This window comes from Phalacrocorax carbo, chromosome 1 (genome assembly GCF_963921805.1).
Source record: "Phalacrocorax carbo chromosome 1, bPhaCar2.1, whole genome shotgun sequence".
Classification (NCBI taxonomy): Eukaryota; Metazoa; Chordata; class Aves; order Suliformes; family Phalacrocoracidae; genus Phalacrocorax; species Phalacrocorax carbo.
In genome coordinates, this window is record NC_087513.1 from 7,994,950 (window position 1) to 8,014,268 (window position 19,319).

General features: G+C 45.5%; 1 protein-coding gene and 2 long non-coding RNA genes across 11 annotated transcripts in view; 1 reads left to right on the top strand and 2 right to left on the bottom strand.

Moving 5' to 3' along the window:
* BEND7 (BEN domain containing 7) overlaps positions 1-7,212 on the bottom strand; it is a 47,498-nt gene extending 40,286 nt beyond the window's left edge. For 4 of the 5 annotated variants that reach the window (XM_064443381.1, XM_064443371.1, XM_064443356.1 and 1 more), the window contains exons 1-2: positions 7,086-7,212; positions 3,145-3,228 (exon numbers count right to left, since the gene is read on the bottom strand). In XM_064443381.1, coding sequence (XP_064299451.1) covers positions 3,145-3,228; positions 7,086-7,146 — 145 coding nt within the window. In that variant the 5' untranslated portion in view covers positions 7,147-7,212. The remainder of the gene's footprint in view (positions 1-3,144; positions 3,229-7,085) is intronic. The other variant, XM_064443365.1, reaches the window with a different exon arrangement.
* On the top strand, positions 7,094-12,656 carry LOC135311975 (uncharacterized). Of its 5 annotated transcripts, XR_010371563.1 has the most exons (4): positions 7,094-7,211; positions 8,139-10,151; positions 10,800-10,913; positions 11,366-12,656. It is a non-coding gene; the product is annotated as an uncharacterized LOC135311975 (long non-coding RNA). The 5 variants fall into 5 exon arrangements; XR_010371562.1 differs by having other exon boundaries at positions 10,800-12,656; XR_010371564.1 differs by having other exon boundaries at positions 8,139-9,570; positions 10,800-12,656.
* Positions 12,657-13,517: 861 nt separating this feature from the next.
* LOC135313808 (uncharacterized) lies at positions 13,518-19,260 on the bottom strand. The gene is made up of 5 exons (XR_010373310.1): positions 19,148-19,260; positions 18,347-18,405; positions 15,482-15,621; positions 14,886-15,088; positions 13,518-13,750 (listed from the first exon to the last, which is right to left on the bottom strand). It is a non-coding gene; the product is annotated as an uncharacterized LOC135313808 (long non-coding RNA).
* Positions 19,261-19,319: the final 59 nt, after the last annotated feature.

The following is a 19,319-nucleotide window of genomic DNA, read 5'->3' on the forward strand; positions in this document are numbered from 1 at the left end:
TGGTGTATGCAAAAGATTTTTTTTTTTTTACAGACAAGCTAGGTTTAACCAGCATTGTCCACAAGATATGGCTGTACAGTCCCCTCACGGGCTTGTCCAAGTCTGGGCTGGAAGCCCTGTGACAAAAAGGTTTATGCTGATAACTGGTAAAAGATGAAGTCACGCCTGTCTTAAATTTTGTCCATATTCAAGATTTAAGCACTTCACTTCAGGCTGCCTCCTCCTTTTCAGGCTGAGCAGTCTCCCCTGGTATCAGATAACGAAGCCCTTTTCTTTCCTTCAAAACAGAAAAGATGCCAGTCCTCACCTGCAAAATTCAGTAGTGATATTTCCACCCCAAATTTAGCAAAATCCTCCACTGCATGACGTTGGCAACCTTCCTAAGCTTTTCGAGATCCATTCAAAAAGCAGTTGGGCTTTATACCACTGCAACCTTCAGAGGTCACGTCCGGCACCATACTCCTCTAATTGCACTGACGCCTCCTCCAGTTTGCAGCCTACATTTACACAAAGCCATGTTTTGCCCATCTGCGCTGGTGCAAAAAAGACCATCTAGGTTCAACAGGTCTTTCCGGACATTTGATCTTTAATTTATCAGCATGTTAAACAAATTGGATTCTTCTGATTTACTCCTTTACCCTGGAAGCTGCCTCTTCTCAACAGTGCATCTTTTCAGTTTGAGTTCAATGTTCTCAGCTGTGCAACCAAAACATACACACATTCTATTCCAGATAAAACTTCACTCATTCATAAAATGGCATTAACATTTCATCTTTTCTAAAGATAATAGTTGCAATGATGTATCTTAGCATCCATTCACATACTAAAGGCTGCATCACACTGAGGTTTCAACAGCTGATCCCACGGATCAGTTAAAACACCTAGACTGGAGAACAAGCTTGACTCTAAACCAACAAGCTGGAGTGAACATCCTTCTGCTATGAATTTTGGTGTAAAACAGTGAAATCTACTGAAGCAGCAATTATACTCTGAGACTCCTTATTAGTGGACAGGGCACCGAGCTGGGGAAAGCGTTGTGATCCCACCATCCCTGTAGCACAATGAAAAATTACTCCATGCAACGTGAAATTTTTAAAGGGAAGCTGGAACGCCAAATGCCACTCATCCCAGATCCCTGCCGAAAGGTGGGAGCTCAGAGTTCAAGTGCTTTCAGTTGAGTTCAGTCTCTGACACTGCTTTTCCTACATCTCAGAGCAGTGCCTTTGTCACTAGGAATCTGGGTAGAAGTGGACACCAAAGTAACCTATTGAAAATAATGTGGAGACGGTTCTGTGAGCTCTGAGTAACTTCCTGAATTGAACCCAACCCCCAAGGGGGGGGGAAAAAAAAGCACCTAGTCTACAAATCTTGCATGACCATACGTCATTCAGTCTTGTCAAAACCAACACGCTTTACGGAAATCTGAAAGTTGGACACTGTGAACATCATCAGGAAACAGTACATTTTTCTTTGCATAGCAGCTGAAGGTGGGCTCCCAGGACCGCAACTCTGTGCTTCAGTACCTGATAAGGAAGATCCTTGATAGGACTCACATTTTTAAAGGTTAAATTCTGACCAGCTCTCAAAATAGGTGAACTTTGGGCACTTAAATGCCAGAGCACATTCAGTCACAACGAAAAGCTGGGCATTCTCAGAAAAAACCCCAAAACAAACCCAAAAACAACACAGCCAAACCAAAGTCAAAATCAATTGGTCTGATGCACGGCACAGGATTCAAAGCACAGACTCCTGCACATTCTTAGAAGCATCCTGGCTTAAGCAACTAGATGCCTAACTCCTGCCAAAGCTTTATCATGATTTAGGGCTGGAAGAGAAAGCATTCAAAGTAAACTTCTGGCGGAGCTCACTCCATCAGGTTTATCAGACTTCACTAAAAGCGCTTACAGAACACAAAATCCAAACACAAAGTGCAGCAGCCACTTTCACTTCTCTCTGGAAATAGGTGTTGGGAAGAAATATTTGCTCAAAATCCTAATGGTGAGAAGCTCAGAAGGGAATTTAACACAGCTCTCACCCTCATGTAAGTATTCCAACCATCAGAAGAGCCCACACAGCCCAAGATGTCCTCCTTTTCTCTCCAATTTGCTGCTAACCTCTACAAGAGGATGTGGCACTATGAACTAAGGAAACATCGGCATTTTGCATGCAGATTGACTTCAGGTGCTGATTCACACGCTCGGGACCAATGCTTCTTGCTAGACTACAGAAACCCTAAATCACCCTACAAAATGTTTAGGCTCCTGGTGCAGTTAAGAGGCAGACACTTCCAAATTTCTCACTGCAAAGGCACTGGCTTTCTCCAAAGCCTGAGCAAGGCGTCCAAGAGTTTATTTTATACAGAAAGAGTCATTATTGTAGCTCAAAAATCAGGCCTTACTCCTCTGATTTTGACCTACCAAATTTTTGCCAAGAGGTGCAGACCCAGGTGAGGCCCTAGGTACAACAGGAGGGGGCTGGAAGCAGGAAAGGAAGCAGCACTCTGCAGCTGAGGAGTTATATGGGACAAAAAGCACACAGGTAGGAAAGATAAAGGTTTGCTGATAACCAGTCCTATCATGCTGTAGACTCTATATTACTTCTCTGTTTTCTTTACACATTTTTAACTGTTGATTTAATTTAATTTTGCCATGGCAGGATTAGCAGGCAGGCTACAGAGGTGAAAGGACATTACATTAAGACAGCACATTAATCCTCTATCCCACCCAAGGCAGAAGCAAAACCAAACAAATAGCAGCTTCCTGGAAATTGAATTTCTGTTATCCAGATGTCAAAGATGTAATACCCCAATTACACAAACTATTGCCAGTGAAGCATGCCAGCGAATATGCAATGTAAATGGGGTGAGCACAGAGCTGCAAAACTGCAGAGTCAGCATCTGGCTCTCTGAGTGAGTGATAATTAGCACTGTGTGTAGACACTAATAAACATTTATGTCTGAAATTACAACTTTTAGCAGTGTTAATAAAGGATATATTGGCAATTCGTAGAATAAAAGGGTCTTGAAAAGAACGTCATGTTAAACAATGGCAGGCGCTTCCTGTGCTTGCACAGAGATTTTTTTTCCTCCCTAATTGCAAATGGCCACGCTATGTTGCTCGGAAATTAATCAACACAAGCACATACCTAAAAAAACTGGTTGTGTTTCTTTGGTCTCCCCATTAACATCATTGCTGTAGTCAGAGATCTTATATATCTCATGATGGTAATCTGGAATGAAAAACGATAAAAAAAATTAGAACTCAAGTGATCTGGAAAAAATGAACACTGAACACATTGCTACAGTTTTACTACGTAATTTATCAATATATCTGCAGTTTATTTCATGTACATCAAATTAACCACAGAAAATGTGCTCTGTATCAGCACCTCCTAAAAAAAAAAAACAAACTTTGCTCACAGCGGAGAGACCAGCTCAAATATTTCACAGATTTTAGGGAATAGCTACGCCTGCCCTAAATTACCGTGTTCATTTTCACAGCAAATTATCCCACCAGATGCCAATTATCTGGCTTCTTGCTTTACAGATGGAAAGCAGATTTATAATGAAAACTTTACCTTCCCAGAGACCAAGGGAAAGTTTCAAACTTCACCTCAATCAGAAAATCAGCAACATGCTTTAGGGCTGCCTCAGTTCAGCTAGACTGACTGACTTGTCTTGGTGTCACTGGCCTCTGAATTGTGAAGAACGGAGGATCAGGGACACCTCAGGATATTCACCTATAGAGGCTAACATCTGTGATGATTCTAAAAATAAACACTACCACCTCATATTCAGAGATGTTATAGGATTAAAAAAAAATTCACCACCGAATTTCTATTTCAAATAAAAGAATATTCTTCTGTGAAGGTCTCTGCTGTAGTCCCAGGCAAGTGTTCAGTAAAACCAGAGCTTTGTTCACGTGTGTGCACAGAGGAAATAGTAAGTCCAAGGAATAAAAAAGAACTCTAAAGGCAGCTCTCCTGGATGCTATTTCTGACTCTGCTACTGGCACACACTTTGTCCTTCGGCAAATTGCTCAAGACTGAACAATATATTCAGTGTCTTGAAAGAGCCACCTCCCCACCTAACTCCTTTAATGCCCTCCCAGTTCCCAACGCTCTCAGCTACTCCCTCCGTAAACTGGTTTTTTTGTTTACCCGCCTCACAAAAAGTGAGGTAGAGATTAACTCGTGGAAGAGCACTTTGGGGGATCCACTTATAAGGCACAACAGAAATGGAGGGCGGCACAAGCAGTACCTCTTCTTATGAGGAGCACACCTGCACCTCTGACAAAACAGCTACAGGATCAGAAATGTCTCCTCGAAGCCACCTTTTTTTGTCGTATGTTGTTTATTTGTACAGCACAACTGTTTTGAGGGCACAAGAGGAGGAACGACCCAATAAGTAACTAGAATCAAGCCTAACACAGTGACGCAAAAGAAAGGCAAGGGCCTGGAAAGAAAGTGAGGGGGAAAAAAACACAGCAGGGAGTTGGACAGGTCAGCAATGAGGTGCAAAGGGTTCCTCCGCCTACTGAACACGCCCAGCAAGTGAAACGGTTAAAGGTGAAGTCTGAGATACAATGTCAAGGAAGTAAAGGCTCCTTTCATAAGGCTAAAACCATGGGGTTTATGCGGCCTGCCTTCTGTGGTCATTAGCTGTCCTGTTGAGGAGAGAGAGTGGTGGAGCGGCTTGGTGGGCAACTGACGGCCAGCCAAGATCAACCCACCACGCTCTGCATTTTCATCCTCTCAGGGGTGTCCCAGATCTGCTAGGAGTGAGTATGTGGAAACTAGGAATTAAATGACTTACAGACTCACAGTCCTTAGATATACAGATTACACGTGGTTTCTTCTCTAGCACTCCCCTCCATACATCCAGCTGGTCACAATATTCTTCTGATCTACAGCTGCTGCCTTAAAGTCACCATGTTTCACCCCAGAGGCGGCTGCGCTTTAGCGCAAGAATGGATTTCCTCTCGATCTGGTCGTTACTGATCATCTCAATAAGGTGTTCTGAAGTTTTTTTGGGGGACAGAATAAGCACTGTACGGGCACACATCGTTAACAGATGGCGTGTTACCAACGAATTGACACAGCATACCCTTTTCCCTTTGGTTTCCCCCTTCTGCCTCGGATGTCACAGTCCAGGCGCAGCGAAATCCATATCAATTTCAAAACAGTAAACACGAAATTGTGACATTACAGAATGACTCCAGCAAGAGGCAAAGGCCAATTACAAGAGACAACTATTTATGCATAATTATCTTTCTAATCAACTGTAAAAAAAGAGTATGCGTGTGCAGACTCACATGCAAAATGTGATTTTTATCTCTTCCATTCTCAAAGTACAAAGACATGATTTTCTGTCTATGATGTGTTTTTAGTGTAGCTTTCTAATTGACTTTCCACGTACAAGAGACCCCAGATAAAATAAGAATTACTAACAGTGTACCACTGTAACTGAATTTACCTATTAAAACAAGGTTAAGTAGATTGTCTTATACACTGAGGCATATCTAAACCTGTAACGAGTGGCAACTGAGAATTGGCAAAATAGTCATGTATTTCTGATAGTGAACATATTCTTTTTACAGCTCCATTAGGACTGAAATAAAACCATGTCTTCAATTTCAGTTTTGCTTCTCCACATGTTTCACTTTCACCCCCTGCCCCCAGGCTCCAGCCCAGTCCTGCACTAACTCTGTCTCTGAGTTGGGAGTGTGTTTGGTACCAAAACCCCGCAATCCAAACCTGTTCTCCCTAGAAATTAAACCCTCGATAGGTCTGCTAATGCATACAGACCTCCAATACGTTTCAGTCAAGTCTGACGGATCGCTGCCCCTCTAGTTTTTAACAGGGAATATGTGCGGTGCTGCAGACCCCCCCTATGGCGCTATATCAGTCATTATTTACTATTCCTACCAAGCTATTTTCTTTCCATCTTTATATTTCTTTGCATCAAACGTGATTTTGCCGAGCGCCTGCGAAGGCGTCGCTCTTCAGACAGCAAGTCTTGACACTCGTATGTGTGTCGTCCCCCCCTTTCCCAAGTGTGACATTACACCAAGCAGTCACCTGCCTTGAACTTGGCATGCAGGACACACACGGTGTTTCATGGAGATATTCCCATCCAATACTTGGAAACACAAAAGGGAAAAAAGATCTCAAGTCAGATCCATCAGGGCAAAAAAGATCTCATCGGCCGGAGAAGGGATAATGCCCCAGCCAAAATAAATCCCTACGGCTGGGAAGTCCACCTGTTAAAATGCCTACCAGTGCCTGTGTCTTTTTATTATTTATTATTAAAAATAACAACAACAAGACCGAAACACAGAGCTGGGCTTCTTCCCCGACATGAATCCAATCATTTCCCCTCCGTAATCCCTCCTGAAATATCCTCTTCTCCAAAAGCAAACACACCCCGAGCGAACAAGTTACACGCCAGCGGCTCTCCCCAGCCCACGTACAATTAATTAGCTGCGTGGATTTTTAATAAAGCAACATCTATTCGGCTTTTCTTTGAAATACGCGGATGCATGCAGTCAAGGGGAGGAAAAACCCATCCAAAACACAATAAATCCACAGGAGTTGAATACTAAGAAGGTCCGTTGCTGCTCAAGTGTCATTATTTTTTGCTCGCTTCCCGATTTTACCTTTTCTTCCCCCCCCCCCCCCCCCCCAAAGCAGGATTTACCACGAAACACGATCCAACTTTATTTTGTACAAGATTTCCCCGGGGGAAAAAAAAAAAAAGAAAAAACCAAACCCACGTCCACCTTTCTGGGGTGGGTTTGCGGGGGTTGTTTTTGAAACAACACGTAACAGAGATGCAAAATATAATTAAAAAGAGGAAAGGAGGGGGGTTAAAAAAATAATAAAAGGCGTGCAATGGTTTCGGGGAGTTCAGCCACAGGATTGCGGAGTTAAATAACAGGTCGGGGGGGGGGAGAGGCGCCGGGGGGAGCGGGAGCACCGGCGATTTCATAACGCCCCGCTCCCCCCGGTGCAAAAGTCCGGGCTGCCCCCGGCGAGGGAACAAAGCCCGGGCCGCCCCCGCCGCCCCCCGGCCGCCGCCGCCTTACCTTCGTTAATCAGTTTAAAGCTTTGGGATTTCCTGCTTCTCTTCCTCTGGGTGAACTCCATGGTGCGGGCAGGAAGGAGCGGGGCGGCCGGGCGGCCAAGCCGGCGGTGGCGGCGGCAGGACCAAGGTCCGTCTCTTTAATCAGCAAAAACACGCGGGGGTTGGGAGACGGCGGCTCCGGCGGTGAATAAAGGGATCCGGGACAAGTTGGCTCCGGTCTACCCCCCACCCCTCCCCGCACCTCCCGCCCCAAACTTTGAGGGAAAGCGGGGTGCGGCGGGGGGAGCCCGCGGGGCGATGCCGGGCAGCGCCGCCGCCGTTCCCCCCCGCCGGCTGCGCGGCCGCGGCCCGGCGGCGAAGGGCGGCCCGCAATGTCTCGCCGCCGGCTCCGGGACCCCGGTGCCACCTGCTGGGGGAAGGCGGCGCGCAGCCCGGCGCTCCCCGCGGCGGTTCCGCCAGCCCCGGCCGTAAAGCCGCCACCCCGAGGCCGGCCCGTCGCCACACGACAGACAGGCCGGGGAAGGCGGCCGGCGCCGCCGGGCCCCGCCGCGGGGGGCTGGAGGGAGAGGGGCTGAGAGGGCAGCGCCATTTTGTGTCCCCCCTCCCGCTTCGCCGCTCCCCCCCGTCCACACACACACACCCCACACACACCCCCCTCACGGGCACTTGCGCGCTCCCCCTGCCGTGCCCCGCCGCCGCCGCCACAGCCTCCCCTTCCCGCCCCCGGGACGGCGCCGCCGCCCCGCGGCTCCCCGCCGGGCGAGGGGGTGCCCGGCCGTGAGGGAGCGGCGGCCTCTCGGCGCGGCCTGGCGCTGCCGCCGGGCGCTCGGGGCCGCTCGGCTGCCCGTGGGCCCGGCCGGCGGCGGCGGGCTCCCCGCGGGGCTGGAGCGGGGAGCCCGCCCTGTCTAGCGGCACCGGAGGCGTCCCCGGGCCGAGGTCCGGCGGGGATGGAGTTCAGCTTGGCGCTGGCGGGGCTGCGGCGTGTGGAAAGTAGGCAAAACCCCAAAGTGGGGCTCGGCGGACACTAACGGCTGCTTATTGCCGTGTTTTACAGGAATGAGCGCAGGGATGTGCCCCTTGCGTCGTTGGACCGAGGCCTGGAGGAGCGCGCTGCACCGAAGGGCGCCAAGCCTTGCCTCGCCCGCGTTAGTTACACGTGGATCGCCCGAGCAGGGGGCAGAGGGTCCCCGTCGTCCCGAGGAGTGAGGCGGAGCCCATCAGGCCACCCTCTGATGGTCACCAGCAGGTCACCGTGGCCATTCGAATGGCCCAAACACAGCTGCAACTGGTGCTTTGATTTATTCACCACTTGACGCCCTCAGCCGTACTTCCAGTTCACTTACTGCACTAAACTCGTTTCTGCTGTAGCGTTTTTCTTAGAGTCAAGAAAGCTTTTGCCTGAATTAGCTTGTGGTATACCTTTTTTTTTTACAGTCAAGAGTGCTTTTGCCTGTTGTCTGTAGAGGAAGGACCCGGGCTTTTACAGTTATGACTACCGATAACTGAAAACACAGCTCCCGATCGTCGTCTTGTGTTTTAAGCGTAGTCAGGCTGTGTTATGACAAGGAGAAGAGTATGTGATACTTTCACACGCCTACTCAAACAGATGCAAATGCAGATCTTCCCTTGCTCTCAACAGAGTACCCTGGAGAATCCCGTTAGCTCCAGTAATATTGACTGACCCTATCACTTGGAGTAATGACATAAAATTAGTAAGAGGAAAGCCAACTGAATATTAACGGTAGTGATTTATATCCTAACTGTGTGTGCAGACACAGCCAAACCTGAATTCTCTTGTGCATGGTGTAGTCCAGATGCCATGACAGGGAGTATACCTGGTTCTGAAAAAGCAAATCTGGGAAATGGGCTTAATGGTGAAGCAATATCAGAAAATATGCCTAATGGTAAAATTTATTAGACTCTGGAAAATTAAATTCACGAGGGAGGTTATGGAAACCTCACAGATTGGGTAAGGGTGTAATTTTCTATTAAATTGCTAAGTGGAAAATCCCAGAGGCAATCAATATGCTACTTTTGGAATTTTCCTAAACTTCGCTGTAAGACTTTGTGAAAGGAAACTGGGCTAACGTACTATTTAAAATCCTGCATTATATATTTTTGGGAGGATGCTGAAGCAGCAAAGGTAGATGGATGTCATATGCTAAATTGTGTGGATCCAATTAATCTCTGGTACAGCACAGTGAAGTCAGGTCTGAAACCCAGCAGCAGCATCCCTAATCCCTAAATTTTGTGTACAAAAAGAGTATTTTCTCTTCTTTCTTTTTTTTTTCCCCTCCTCGACAAGCGGTCTGCTGATTCCTGTCTGCTAACTTTATTTACAAGACTTAGAGCACTGCTGAAACTGTTGTGTTTGACTCTCATCCTTCCTGGGACAATAGGAGAATTTTTATAAAGCATAAGGCCTTCATTTACTGTTCAACTCACATGATGCATTTGCCAAAGGAATGTGCTACAAAAATGAAAAGGTCTTTTCTGTTTTCCTCCGCTACTCAATTTTGTGAAACATTTTGGGGTATAATTTATGAAAAAGCGATGGCAGTGTTTTATCAACTGCTCTTTTTTCCCTTTTAGTTCTTCTTCTCTGGGTTGGATTTTTTTTTTGCTTAAAGGCACACTCATGATTTGAAATGACATTTCAGTCTGAACACTGCACACTGCAGTTTCAAGTAACATGAGAGTTAGCACATCCCCTTTTTAGTAGTGTTTCTCATTTTGCTTCTTGTGAATTAAAGAGATTCGCTCTTTTCTACGTGCAGAATGAGCCTGGTCCTGCAAGCCAACCCAATTATGGTTACCTACATGAGTAAATCTTGCAATTTTCATTTATGAAAGTATTAGCCGGTTTGAATATCCTGCCATCTCATCTGCATAAAAGTGAATTAGAAACTAGGACATGGTGACTTTAGGTCAAAGTCTTCTGGTTATCCATACAACATGTAGGAGGATCCAGTAGCTGAAAGCCAAGCTTTCCTTCCCGTACGGCTAGTGTTTCTCAGCCATGACTTAGAAAAAAACTACTTCAAGAGCTCAGAGGCTCCTGTGTACAGTAAGTTGCAAGCCTGTTTTGGGGTGGGTATCCTACAGCTGGAGTGGGACCATCTGGTCATTTGTCATGGGCCGCCATGGTGTTATTCCAGCTGGAGAAACCCAGAGGTGAAAGTCGTCTGTATTGCATGAGAACGGTTGCCTTGTGTCACCCTAGATAGTCGCCGGCTGCTTCCCTCTGGCAGCCAAGTGACTTAGGATAAAGCGCACTGGCTCCAAGGGGTGGTCAGCTTTTAATTTCATCTTTTGTTTCAGTTAATATCTCAGTATGGGATTGTTATTATTGCACATTAAGGGTAATACCAATTGTTATTAACGATTATAAACATAGTTCCTTTTTTCTGGTGAAAACGTGGAAAATTCAGAGCATTTTGTATATATTCATGAATAGTCGCAACGTATTTCATCAATCAAGCCATTAATTGAGCAACGTGTTTTTCAAAATGCCATGAAATTAGGCAACTAAATACGGGCTTTATCTTGCAACATATTCAAAGTCAGTATGATTATCCCAGGGTATTTCCTAGTTACCATTTTATTATGCTGCAGGTTACTTTCAAATTACTCCCTCCCCATTCTAACTGATACTAATTTTCCCAATAATTTTCTGGTGTGTAAAATGCTGTGGGTTTTTTTTTTTTCATTTCAGGTGCTAGATCATGAGCTAACCAATTAAATATAATTAATCTAGTAATACCTCAGTATTAACAGCAGCAGTGCTCTTAAGATGTCCCAGGCTTTTTCTTTGCTTCCAGGCTCACAGGTGTGTCCAGTGAATTACAATATTTTGATTATTATTCAGAAAGTAGGATGGTATAGGACACAGAAGACTGAAGAATCCTAGAGCAGAGCAGAATTATATGGGTGTACTAAGAGCTCCTTAAGCTTTTTGGTTGGAAAAATAATACTGGAAGACATCTTACAAAGTGGATGATTTGATCTCAGGCTTTAAGTCTAACGCCAAGGAATCAGTGCGAGGCCTGGTGAAGTAGGAAGAGGCTGCCAACTGTCATATTAGTAGCACCATGATGACTACTTGCCTTGGAGGCTGAAGAGGTTCCATGCAGTAGTAGGAAGCAGGAGAAGGGTGAAGAGTTAAATTGGACATCAGGAGCCACATAGGTGACAGGTTAATAGGTTAGCTATTTTGGTTAGTTATGTGTAATGAATGTCGTTGAGGATTTCATGAACTGTGGAAGCGTTTTTCCCTTGCAGGTTTCCAGCAATGTTTTTGTGGTCATACGAAATCCATAGGCAGTACTTCTCAGCTCCCAGCTTGACATTAGGTCATGTTGGCGTCATGCTGTCTTACTACAAACCCTGGCTTTCAGGGAGCTTTCCTCATGTTGGCATGTCTGAGGAGCGGGTCATTACAGAGGGGAGTTTCTGGATGTCCTGAAGAAGTCAGTCCGACGCATAGGAGCGCAGTTTAACTCGATTTCTGATTCCACCTTAAGTTCTTTCTGTATCATTTTAGTCATGGTACTTGACATCTTATGTCTATCCTTACTCTTTTTACTTTGGGACACTATTTTGAAACGGCTTCTTGTCCATTCTGCTGCTGGTTAATCTTCCTCATATAAATTTGAAAGAAAAAAACTATAGGACGGACCAATGGTTTCATCTGTTTGCCAGCTCAGGGAGACCAAAACATTCCAGAGCTGTTTCAACAATAAAGAATATAACTGAATCTATGTACAAAGTGTTCTTTGTGTGTGCAGTTACAAACCCTTTGTACATTTCTGTATCAGAATGCAAACCCTATTTTGACTCTAAGGCTGGGCTTTTCCTCCCCTCTGCCGTTTTGTGTAGCTTGCACTAAGACTGCAAGGAAGGGCAGCACAGTCTAAGAGTCAAAGTTTGATGGTCATCCACTCTGATTAAATACTTGTAGGATAATTGGATATTAAGGTATTAACTCCTCCCTAGGACAAACCAGTTTTCAGGTTTGGATTCTGGGAGGACTGGGTGGGGAGACTGAGGTGTCTAAGCAACAGATGTGGTTGGAGGATAAAGAACAAAAGGCCTCAACAAGGCTTGTATGAAAGCTAATGTGTAAGGTTAAAAAAAGTCTGACCACGTACATGCATGTCCCGTGCTTCTCTGCAACATGGAGAAATCACAAGCTGCAAAAATTTTGCCCTGCCTCCCACTTACAGCCCGAGATGCTTCAAGGGAACTGAGGGCAGTGTGAGTAGGGCTCGTTATTTTGCCTAGAACTTTGGGTTTGGTGCTATATAAAGAGTAATAGTGCTTAGAAATCTTAGTCTGGATGTGTCTTTGCATCACTACCACCTCTGTCTAAAGAGATGAAGTGTAAAGCCAGGCTGGCATTCTAGGAAAGGGCATGTTTGAGGTTTGGGTAGTTCAGGAGTCAATGTTAATAGCCCAAGCGCAGCTAGGGTAAGCGGTCCCATTTCTGATGAAGGCTATAGGCACAAATGGCGGCAAGCTCAGCCCAGGATCCAGCAGCCCAGTCAGTCCCCTGCCAGGAGGAGTTCAAAGAGGGCTATGTTACATGCATTTTTGTGTCGGTTTGCTTCAGTCACAGCAGCTGAAGGCAGATGTAAGAGTGCAGCCATGGAAAGAGTCAATCACTGGAGCTACGGATGGAAAATGAATGCAGAATCAGCTGCAGGAACAATAGCATTTAGCAACATGAGACAGCTCCTTGAGGCTGCGGGATGAAGCAGCCCAGACAACAGCCATCCTCCTTTAAGCCCTGACTGAGACTGATGTGGGGACATTATGCTGTGCCTCCCCAGTCCAGCCTTCTCACCGTTTCCAGTTTGCCACAGGGAGCTGCTCTCTGCGTCTTGATTCGGCCTTGATCCTCTTCCATTTCTCCTGCCACATATTAGTAAATGCACTTGCACTAAAATCAATGGGAGTTTGAAAACTAAAAGTAATGTGTGCTTTGGTATGCTACTAATCCACTTATTTGGATCCTCTTACTGCTCCTCTGGGCTGCCCTGATCCTCTCTATCAGCCCACCCAGCTGCTCTGATCTGTTCTCTAAACTTCTGTGGCTATATTAGAATCCCTGTCAACTCACAGGGCTGCTGCCTCGATGCCTTCAATCCCCTCTCCCAGTGAGAGTCTCTCTGCTAAGTTATAATCCTTGTAACTCAGAATACTGATGCAGCTAAAATAAATTTATGAAAAGTTGCTGCAGCTCCTACCAAGATGTTCTATTTCCCTAAATGTTTTCAAACAGTACTTACATTTCAGGCTGGAGAAATAGCTTAAGACCTGCTCATAACCACCTGCCTGCTTTTCAGTTCTAAAAAATGAAATTTCATTGGAAGGTACAATGTGGTTCAAAATCTACTCACACATGCACTTTTTAAAGAGAGATTATGTGAATTTAATATCTGTGTCAGGCTGGAGACTGACAACATCTGAAAATGATGCTTTTATTCAGCAGTAAGATATATGCAGCAGCATTTTTATTAATGTGGCTCCCCCTGGATTCACCCTCAGAGATGTGTAGATATTGAAGACTCCATCACCCATTCAATCCTTGAGCTCTCTGCTGAGGCAGCCAATGCACCTGAATGGGTATTTTCTCTGAGATGGACACATCCTGCAGGGATCAAACTGACAACAGAGAGGTACGATCATTTAGTAACAACTTTGAGAGATTTCTTGCCTGTGTTGAATAAAAGATAATGAACTCAAACTTAGAAGCACAATACTTTATGCTCGACCATTTATCTTCTCTACTCATAAAACAAGAAGAAAAATATATATTTTTATGAGCTTTTCTACCATCCAGCGGGATCCATTTGGTGTTTGGGGGGTGTCTCTGTTATGTTTATTCACCTACAATTTGAATATAGCCAAAATATCTCAAAAACAAGGGTTGTGAAGTAGAGACCTTGCTTTGGGGAAGGTTGAGGAGAGAGACAATTGTATGGATCTAAAACAGACCATGGAATCTCACAAAACGGTCTGCATTTGTAGGGATTTGTAGGGATTAGTCCTGTTACTGCATCTTTCCTGGAAAGAGTTTGCTGCTTGGATGTCTGTAGTGCAGACTGATGCTGAGAGTATGTTCCCCACTTAACGTGGTTTGCCCCGTGCTGCTAGAAAGAACATCTACAGAAATAACAACAAAAACACCCCCCAAAAGCATGATCATTTCCCTGCAAAGTGTTTTGAATTCTTTAACAGTCACAAATGGCCACTGCTGTCAAAAGAGCACGGTCTCCCTAGTGACAGCTTGGGACTGATTCATTAGGGGCGCTGATGACACAGTGCCATAAGCTGAGTTACCAATACTGCTTCCTGAAACAACAAAATTTTCCTCAGATATCTCCCGTACCAGCCAGTTTGATAATAATTAGCTGTTTTTAAACGTAAAGCTTTTTAGAAGCAATAATGAGTTTTTACACCACCTCAATTTTACAGATGATAAAGATACTGGGATAGGAATTGATCTATGCATCCTTCATACAACCCACACAATTAAAACCAGAGGATAATTATAATTCAGTTAATTTCAAGCGTGTTTCTAAAAGCCACACTATCCTTGCTAACCAGTAACATCCATACGGAGCCACTACTTTCCTAAGCATTTTAACGGTGCGTTACAGAGGCCTGTCCTGGCAGTCGGGAACTGTAGGGGATGACTTGTCACGAGAACTAATCAAGTGATACTTTAAAATGCAAACCAAACCAAATTAAAATGCCACCTGCTTCTTTTGCCCCTAACGATTCATGGATGTCATACCTTTTCGAAGACTTCTGTTTGTTAGAAAAGCCGAGAACTTTCTTCTGCATTGTGTCACCCGTGAGCTTTTCCCGTCTTTGCCAGTGACTTTTGGACACCTGTGGTGGAACGCTACCCCCCAACTCCTTCCTCAGTCTTCCCTCTGGCTGAGTGTTTCTCAGTCTGTGATCTTCTGGGGATTGTGCCCTACTGTTTAAGCAGTTCTGAAAGGGAAATAAGAAATAGCAAGCCCAGTATAAGTGGTGTAAATTCACTAAATGGAGGGGATGGGCATATCCCCAATGCAAGAACTGTAAAGTGCAATTTGCAAACCTCAGCAGAGGTGCTACCAAGGCTGCTTAGAACAAACTGTCGCGCGTGTGGCGGTGACCTCTGGATGGGACAAGCTGGAGACAGCTGTAAACAAGTAAACATGGGGGCAGAGAATGAGGAACTGGATGGGTTAATCCCTTCCAAAAAGTTAAGGACTGCTTTAATAAATAAAGAAAAGAGTGAGACTGGATTTGGAGCAACCTTTGCCAGAAGCAGACAATTTAGTCACAGTGTAAAAGCAATTTGTTTTAGTATTTTGAAGACGAATAAAAGGAATCATGTACCTATCTGAAAAAGGTTTCCAAGAGGGATCTGTGCCCTGTGTTACTTGAAATGAGTTCTGCAATCTCGGTCAGCTGTAAGGCATCTGTTCTGCCTCCTGTGTGCAAGTGAAAGCATATGCTGGCTGAGCTGGGTTCTTCCCCTGTTATAATAGCAAATAGAAAAGTGAAACTGGATACCCATAAAGTATTGAATACAACCTGAAAACAGCTAAATATAAACCAAATACAAGAACTGAGCGCAACCAAAATCATTCTGATCAGCTTTACCACTTCGGCAAATAGATGACATCTGGGTTATTTGAGTGAAACAATGTATTTCTGAGCTGCCTTCAATAATCTTCCTGTAAGTTGACAGTTGGCTTGCAGCAGATAAAGCTGAGCAATCACTTAATCGTCAAGAAATTGGAATGAAACACCTTGTGTATGTTTTCAGCTTGTATTTCTATTACTTATAAGGCCCTTATGAATGTTCCAAGATTTTGAGTAACTTCTAGATTTCCCTTTCCAGTCTTGATTTCATACGGAATGTTGTGAAGCAAATTACTTCCAAGTAGCTTTGCGGTTAACTCTGTGGGGTTGTTCCAGAGGTCTGCGGAAACCTGGATCTAGGAAAAACGTGGGTAACACTATTGCTTCCAGACCCAAGCTCAGTTGCAGTGAGCTCTCAAGACTCTGCAAGCTGTTTGGGGAGAGCTTAACAGCCTGGCTAGAGCCCTGACAGCAAATGTAACATTTATTAATCACATGTGACACAGAAATACACAGCCATCATGGTACCAAACCAGCATTATTGCCCTGGAAAGCAAAACAGGAGCAGTAGAAAACAAACAGTCAAGCTAAGGATTTATAGGAGTGATCTAATTGACTCTAATGACTAGAGTAATGCTGTATATGATAAATTGATAGTTTGAAATACAGCTTGGAAAAGCACCCATTTCACACATTAAAAATATCTTAAGCACTGATGTCATCAAAAGGATCATTGCATGGATGAGGGGTTGGCACAGGGGAGGAATTGTCCACTTTCATAGCACGCTGGTAAGCAGTTCCCACAGTCTAAGGGCTCCTCCGAGCAAGGGAGACTCACAGAAGCCCTCCTGCAGTGCACAAGAACAGTTTCCACTGCCTCGTCTAAGGAGCAGGGCTCGCAGCGTGAGCTTTCATGTGTGCCATGAGTCTGTCTGGCAAGGGGTGCTCCAGATATCCACCCTACAACCAAGTAGCTTGTGTGAATGGAGGCAGTCAAAGGAGCTGAGACCCATAACAAGGCGGGCAGGGACTGTAACAAATTGCCAGCATAGATACACCCTTGGGAATATGTTCTGAAGAACAGAGAAGCTTTGAACAGGGTCCAGCAAAGACCTGACCCAAAATTCTCAGCAATTTGTGTCTCAGAAAATGTTGCCCTGAGCCCAAGGCAAAGAGGAGTCAAACAGATTTGCCATCCTGGAAATCAGAGAGCAAGCCAGAGTGGATCTCCTCATCAGTTGCTAGTGAAAGAAACAGAAGGTACCACAACTTGTTAAATATCAGAAGATTTTCTAATCTCTTCAAAAAGAAATTTTGAGGAGGTGGATGACACCAAATATTTTTTCCCTGCTTTCCTTCTTCAGGGAGATATTAGTGAATGCCCTCAGAAGAACGGAGCCAACATATATACATGTTTGCAAACGTACAGCAACTCTCCTGGGAGATGTTGTACTTTGTAGGTTGCCACTCCTCTTCCAGATGACAACTGTCTTAACCATGGAGGGGATTTATGTTAAAGGATGCTTTGATCTGGAAACAAGAGAGCACAGAACCATGAGTACTGGAAGAAGGGCACCAAATCAATCGTGGAAGGTTGTGTCATCGTTAGTGAACTTTTAGACACCTTTTAAAGGTACAGCATTAATTTCAAACCGAACCAAAGTTGTTTACCAGCATAAACCGTTCAGCTGCTTTCCTGTCTGTTATGCCCTCCCTGCCACCTTGTTGGCTTGTTTTGATTTTTATAAACGGGGATATCTTTGGTCTAGGTGTCACCTCACAGTAATTGCATCATTCTGGTGAATACTGTGTGTGAATTGGCTTTCCTCCTCCATTTTGTACTATCTCTAACTGAGATATAATGCCAAACTGGAGCAGGAAGTGAAACAAGGGCTAAGGTTATGTCTACATACAGTTAATTGAGGGGGGCAGCTGGACTCAGACACAAGCACCTGGATTTGTTTGCCATGAAGTCCACTACAGAGCTTTCCTACAGCCTCCCCATTTCTGCCCTTACCCAAGTGTGGGCACATCCCCGCAGGCCTCTCTACTGAAACCTTCTCGGATCCTTTCACCATCAGATGTGAAATAATTTCATTTTAGAAGAATGATGAAAAAGTGTAGGACTGCTATTGCTTCCTCACTGCAGAGAGATTGCATTCAAGCCTGAGGTGAAGCAGGGCATGATTTCTAAATCCATATCCCTCCAGACTGGGTTTAAACAACACCCCTAAACTGATGGGCTGTTCTCTGTGAGAAAGAGCCACAGAGCGTGGCTCAGATTATCTGACCTACGTGAAAAGCCAGTTGCAGTTACAGACCTCCAAAATAGCTACTGGAGCAATGGAGTTTACAACAGGGAAAGGCAAAGAAAGAATCTTAGAGGACCTAAAGGTGAAAAAACCCTGGCAGAGCTTGGAAGGTAGAAGCTGCCATGTGCCATAGCATGAGGCTGGAGAAGTCAGAGGCGCTGCCACCAGCCAGGCTGCTTCTAAGCGAAACAGAGGAGCTAAAGTTACAGTGACTTTCATCCTTCATTGTTTAGTGCTCTTTGTTTCCAGCAAAGGTGTGGTCCTGATGAATTTAAGTGTAGTAGTGAGAATCAGCTGTTCTTACCCATTCTCCAAAGCTTTTTCTGGACCTCTTGGACTTTACAAGCCACAGGATGGAAATTGCTGGATAAAAACAGGTAAATAAGCAAAATGAGATTTCTTCATGTGTCACAGATGCTGTATGCCTGGTGACAAGGACTCAAGCTAATGAGGGCAGTAGTTTTTACTTCCAGGATGTACACACTAAGGAGCTCAGCCCCTACCAGCTACCTCAGTCCTCGAGGCCTGAAAGAAGCAGCAACCAGGCATCAATCACACTTAAATCCCAACGTGCTGTCTCAGGTGCACAGACAGCACACGAGACAGGGAGCGCAAACCTTTCCGATCTCTTGGGTGACTTGTAATAGCAGCACCTGGGGAAGGAGGGGGTTTCTTGTGAGCACCCTGCAGTTAAACCCTGCGCTGTTTGCTGGTGTAGTTTTGCCTGAGGGCATCCCGGAGTCGGTGAAAGAGTTTTGATTTCCCTCAGGGTGTTGTTATGCCTCCTGGAGCGAACCATACCGGGAGCAGCCAAGACAGCATCCCTCCCTTGTGTGGCAGGGTCCACATGTTCGTCGGGACCAGTGACCAGCCTCGTAGAACCGTGCAGGTTGAAAAAGACCTTTAAGATCATCACGTCCAACCGCAAACCCAACACTGCCAAGTCCACCACTAAACCATGTCCCTGAGCACATCTACACGTCTTTTAAACACCTCCAGGGATGGTGACTCGACCACCTCCCTGGGCAGCCTGTTCCAGTGCTTGGCAACCCTTTCGGTGAAGAAATTTTTCCAAATACCCAACCTAAACCTTCCCGAGTGCAACCCGTGGCCTTGAGGATCCTCGTGTCCTATCCCTCGTTGCGTGGGTCAGGAGGCCGATCCCCGCCGCCATCCCTGGGGCCAGCGACCAGCCCCACGCCCTCCCGGGGCAGCGGAGCCGCCGCCGCTCCCCTCCGCCCCGCCACGCTGCCGCCGCCTCCCAGCGCTCCTCCCCG